A 5134-nucleotide genomic window follows, 5' to 3' on the forward strand; every position below is an offset into this window, starting at 1 on the left:
TCAAGAACTTATAAAACGAAAAGTACCCGGCGCGCATCGCTCTCCTTGCTGTGCCACCTGGGCGTGACGCGGAACCCCAGGCTGAATCAGAGAGGCTCCTTGCGGGATAATGAACTCCGTGGGCCCGCAGGCCCCCCACACCTCTCCGCCGGCTTCCTCCGTCCCGGGGAAGGGCCCCCAGGACGAGATGTCGCTGTACTGTGACAGCTACTCCTCTATGTACCACCAGCCCGGGACCCTGGGAGACTTCTCCTCCGCCCCCAACCCCAACCCCTACCTCTGGCTGAACTCACCCACCTCCTACCTGCACGGGAACAACCCCACCTTCATCCCGCCCTCCTACGGTTCCCAGCGGCCTTTCTTGGCGGGCTCCCCGGGCTTCTCGGCTCCGGACCTGGGCTGGCTGTCCATCGCGAGCCAGGAGGAGCTGCTGAAGCTGGTCCGACCCCCCTACTCCTACTCGGCGCTCATTGCCATGGCCATCCAGAACACCCAGGAGAAGAAGCTGACCCTGAGCCAGATCTACCAGTACGTGGCCGAGAACTTCCCCTTCTACAAGAAGAGCAAGGCGGGCTGGCAGAACTCCATCCGGCACAACCTGTCCCTCAACGACTGCTTCAAGAAGGTCCCGCGGGACGAGGACGATCCAGGTGGGCACCACGACATAGAACAGGACTCACCTCATGTTAACATGTTAGAACACTATTAACAAGTTGTTATGGTAACACCCGGGCCGTTGGATATGACCCATGTTATAATACCGATGTTATGTTACACGAACAAGCTGTTACAGTGATGGAAAGGCCTCAATGCGCTACGGGCGAGGAATAGAAATAGATACTTTATAATAAATATAAATAACTGCTTTATAATTCATATAAATAACGACTTTATAATAAATAGAACGAACTACTTTATAATAAATATAAATAACTACTTTATAATAAATATAAATAACTACTTTATAATGAAAAGAAATAACTATAATAAATAGAAACAACTACTTTATTATAAATAGAAAGAACTAGGCCGACCCTATAATAAATGTTAATAACTACTTTATAATAAACATAATTAAATTCTTTATAATAAATAGAATGAACTACTTTATAATAAATAGAGAGAACGACTTTATAATAGGCCTACATAAAAAAAAAAAACTACTTTATAAATAACCACTTTATAATAAATACAAACAGGTGCTTAACAATAGAACCCAATCTTAACTTTTAATGGGCATCAATTCATTTAGCCAGAAGTTTTTTTTTCTAGATCAGCCTTCGCCTTTAGCACGAAATGAAAGTTTGAACAGGAAATTAATGAAAGTAAAGCTGTCTCAGTCTAATCTCCTCTTAACTTAACGTTGTTCAAAGAGACGGAAAACATTCTTATTTGATGCATTGTATGGCCAGCTTCGAAAGAGTTTTCTTTATATATTTATGTATATTTATACACATAGATACACATACAGTATATATATATATATGTATAAATAGGTATTCATATGTATATATGTATATTTATTTATATATAAATATAGATACATAAATATACACATATACATATATATTATATACACGTATATTTAGCACATATTTTATATTTAAATGGTTGATCACGGCGACATTGTTTTGGCGTCTGGTTCTGTAGCTCCGCCCGTTGTAGCAGAGCCACGCCCCCCCCCAACATGATGTTTACCAACAGCGAGCCAGGTGTCTGACGGCCTCACAGGCCGCACCATGTGACCCCCTGACCCTAGCCCCCCGAAGGTCAAGGAAGTAGTCCCCAAGGTCAGGAGCAGAGCGGGAGAAGGAGCAGGGAGGGGGGGAGGGGAGGGGGGGGAGGGGAGGGTGGGGGAGGGGGGCAGTGGGGGGGCGCCAGGGGAGCATGACCGGGGGTTAAGGCGAAGGACCCGGAGACAGTCTGGGGAGATCCGGGGCGAACCGGTTTATCTTCACGGCGCGGCCCCAGACTCACGTAGAGGGAGCTCACTGCTCATCGGGTGGTGCAGCTGGAGGTGGGGCAGCTGGAGGTGGGGCAGCTGGAGGTGGTGCAGCTGGAGGTGGTGCAGCTGGAGGTGGTGAAGATGGATGTGGTGTAGCTGGAGGTGGTGCAGCTGGAGGTGGTGCAGCTGGAGGTGGTGCAGCTGGAGGTGGTGCAGCTGGAGGTGGGGCAGCTGGAGGTGGTGCAGCTGGAGGTGGGGCAGTTGGAGGTGGTGCAGCTGGAGGTGGGGCAGCTGGAGGTGGTGTAGCTGGAGGTGGTGCAGCTGGAGGTGGTGCAGCTGGAGGTGGGGCAGCTGGAGCTGGGGAAGATGGAGGTGGTGTAGCTGGAGGTGATGCAGCTGGAGGTGGTGCAGCTGGAGGTGGTGAAGCTGGAGGTGGTGCAACTGGACGGGGTGAAGCTGGAGGTGGGGCAGTTTGAGGTGGTGAAGTTGGAGGTGGTGTAGTTGGAGGTGGTGTAGTTGGAGGTGGTGCAGCTGTAGGCGCTGCTGCTGGAGGTGGTGTAGCTGGAGGTGGTGTAGCTGGAGGTGGGGCAGCTGGAGGTGGGGCAGCTGGAGGTGGTGTAGCTGGAGGTGGGGCAACTGGAGATGGTGCAGCTGGAGGTGGTGTAGCTGGAGGTGGTGTAGCTGGAGGTGGGGCAGCTGGAGGTGGGGCAGCTGGAGGTGGTGTAGCTGGAGGTGGTGTAGCTGGAGGTGGGGCAACTGGAGATGGTGCAGCTGGAGGTGGTGTAGCTGGAGGTGGTGCAGTTGGAGGTGGTGTAGTGGGGAGTCAGTGTAGTTTGCAGGTGGAGCAGGTGGTGAGTTTATCTATGCAGCGAGATGCCGTCAGGTGAATGAGTGAGAAGCTGTGTAATATATATATATCTATGTATATGTTTGTATATGTGTATATATATGTAGAGCATGTGTGTATATATGTATATATGTGTTAATATATATGTGCTCCATCAGGGAAGGGGAACTACTGGACTCTGGACCCAAACTGTGAGAAGATGTTCGACAACGGAAACTTCCGGAGGAAACGTAAACGGCGCTCCGACCCGGCAAAGGGCGAGGAGTGCCGAGCGCAGGCCTCCCTCAGGTCCTCAGACAGCCCCTCCTCCCCGGAGATAGACGGACTCAAGAGCCCCCCCGCCCCGCTGTCTCCCCCCGCGGGGGGCGTGGCCGCCGCCTGCTTCAACCACTTCTACAGCAGCATGGCGTCGCTGGCCCCGCCCTCCACCGCGCACCAGGGAGCCCTGGGATTGGTCAACGAGCTGTCCAATAGGAACATTACGGCGCTCGGGGCCTATCCGACGGCCGCCGGGCCGACACCCGGACACCCGCCTCACGGGCACCCTCACGGGCACGCTCACGTGCACTCTCACGGGCACCCCCAGGGGCCCGGCCAGGAGGGAGAGCTGGTGGAGGGGCCGCGGGGGGGCTACTACAACACGCTGGGCGGAGCTCAGAGCGGACACTTCTACAACAGCTTCAGCGTCAACAGCCTGATGTACCCCCGAGAGGACCTCTAGTTACCAGCCCTGACCAACCCTAACCAGCCCTGACCAACCCTAACCAGCCCTGACTAACCCTAACCGGCCCCGACTAACCCTAACCAGCCCTGACTAACCCTAACCGGCCCCGACTAACCCTAACCGGCCCGACTAACCCTAACCGGCCCTGACTAACCCTAACCGGCCCCGACTAACCCTAACCGGCCCCGACTAACCCTAACCGGCCCTGACTAACCCTAACCGGCCCCGACTAACCCTAACCGGCCCTGACTAACCCTAACCGGCCCCGACTAACCCTAACCGGCCCGACTAACCCAAACTAGCCCTGACTAACCCAAACTAGCCCTGACTAACCAAACTAGCCCCGACTAACCCTAACCAGACCTGGCCAAACGTAAACAACAAGACTAACCCGAACCACCTCTAACCTTACACCTAAACTATTTATCTCTAACCCCTAAAGTGACCATCTCTAACCTAGTACCTAAACTAACCACCCCTTACCCAAGACCTTAACTAACCATCTCTAACCTAACCCCTAAAGTGACCATCTCTAACCTCCCACCTATGCTAACCAGCTCTAACCTAACCCTAGCCTCCTCGCGGCTCCATACAGGAGGTTTGTGGTGCATCATGGGTAGCAGACGGACAGACGGACCCTTCTGGTTGGTTGAAGCGTGAAGATCCCGCTCAGCTCAAGTTCCCACGCAACAAACGTCCAAAACGTAACGATGACATAATGATAACAATGACCACAATACTAATACTGATTATCTTTTGACTTAAATCGAATCATCGTTGTTGGCAAACAATGCTTTTTCGATGGTGAGATCCTCAGCATGAGGTCAAGATGGCCGGGGGGGCATGAAGATTAGGGCAAGGGCTCCCCGCAAACACGCACACACACAGACACGCACGCGCACACAGACATAGAATAGCCTGTTTCTATTTATGCTGTTTCTCACATGTTTACTGTTGTTTGATATAGGTTGTTTACTGGTTACTTTTGTCTGATAGTTTGTTTGCTGTTGTCTGATAGTATTTGTGTGTGCGCGTGTGTGTGTGTGTGTGTGCACGTGCGTGCGTGCGTGTGTGTATCTCAGGATTCCATCAGTGAGTAGGTTGTGTAAATATGTGTACATGTATTTGTATATTTAAATGATATGTATATATTATATATTCATTTATATATTTTTCCTTTCTACAACAAGCATGCAGTCAGTTTTTATTTGATTATGAATAAATATGTGGTCTTTCACTATGGTCTCTTCTCTCAATGTTGTCCACATTTACCGACTAGGCCTTGAGGCACATGTAAAGATTTTTACTTCTGATTACATACCAACGTATACAATTGCACATTAACTATATCAAGTTATTGACAATTGACATATAATTTGCTAGCTCAAATAATTAAAAAAACACGCCATTCATCAATTAGCAAAAATTACTGGCATTTTTGCTTTGCATCATAGCTATCAGCAAGTCAGATTTTAAATAAAGCCCTATAACTTGGAATGAAATCTCATGGGCCTAAGTTGTTTGAGCTTTACCACATTATTTTAGGCTTCATAGAAAGCAAATATTAGCCTATATATTTAAACCTGTCAATACAATAATTATCCTCTAATAATAATAC

At 49.9% G+C, this 5134-nt stretch overlaps 1 protein-coding gene across 1 annotated transcript; it reads left to right on the forward strand.

The window, feature by feature from the left end:
* foxi2 (forkhead box I2) lies at window positions 1–4753 on the forward strand. Its single transcript, XM_060051583.1, has 2 exons — window positions 1–650; window positions 2951–4753. The coding sequence occupies exons 1-2, from the start codon at window positions 110–112 to the stop codon at window positions 3511–3513; spliced, it is 1104 nt and encodes a 367-aa protein (XP_059907566.1). The 5' UTR covers window positions 1–109; the 3' UTR covers window positions 3514–4753.
* The last annotated feature ends 381 nt before the right edge of the window (window positions 4754–5134 follow it).

Source organism: Gadus macrocephalus, chromosome 5 (assembly GCF_031168955.1).
Source record: "Gadus macrocephalus chromosome 5, ASM3116895v1".
NCBI classification, from domain to species: domain Eukaryota; kingdom Metazoa; phylum Chordata; class Actinopteri; order Gadiformes; family Gadidae; genus Gadus; species Gadus macrocephalus.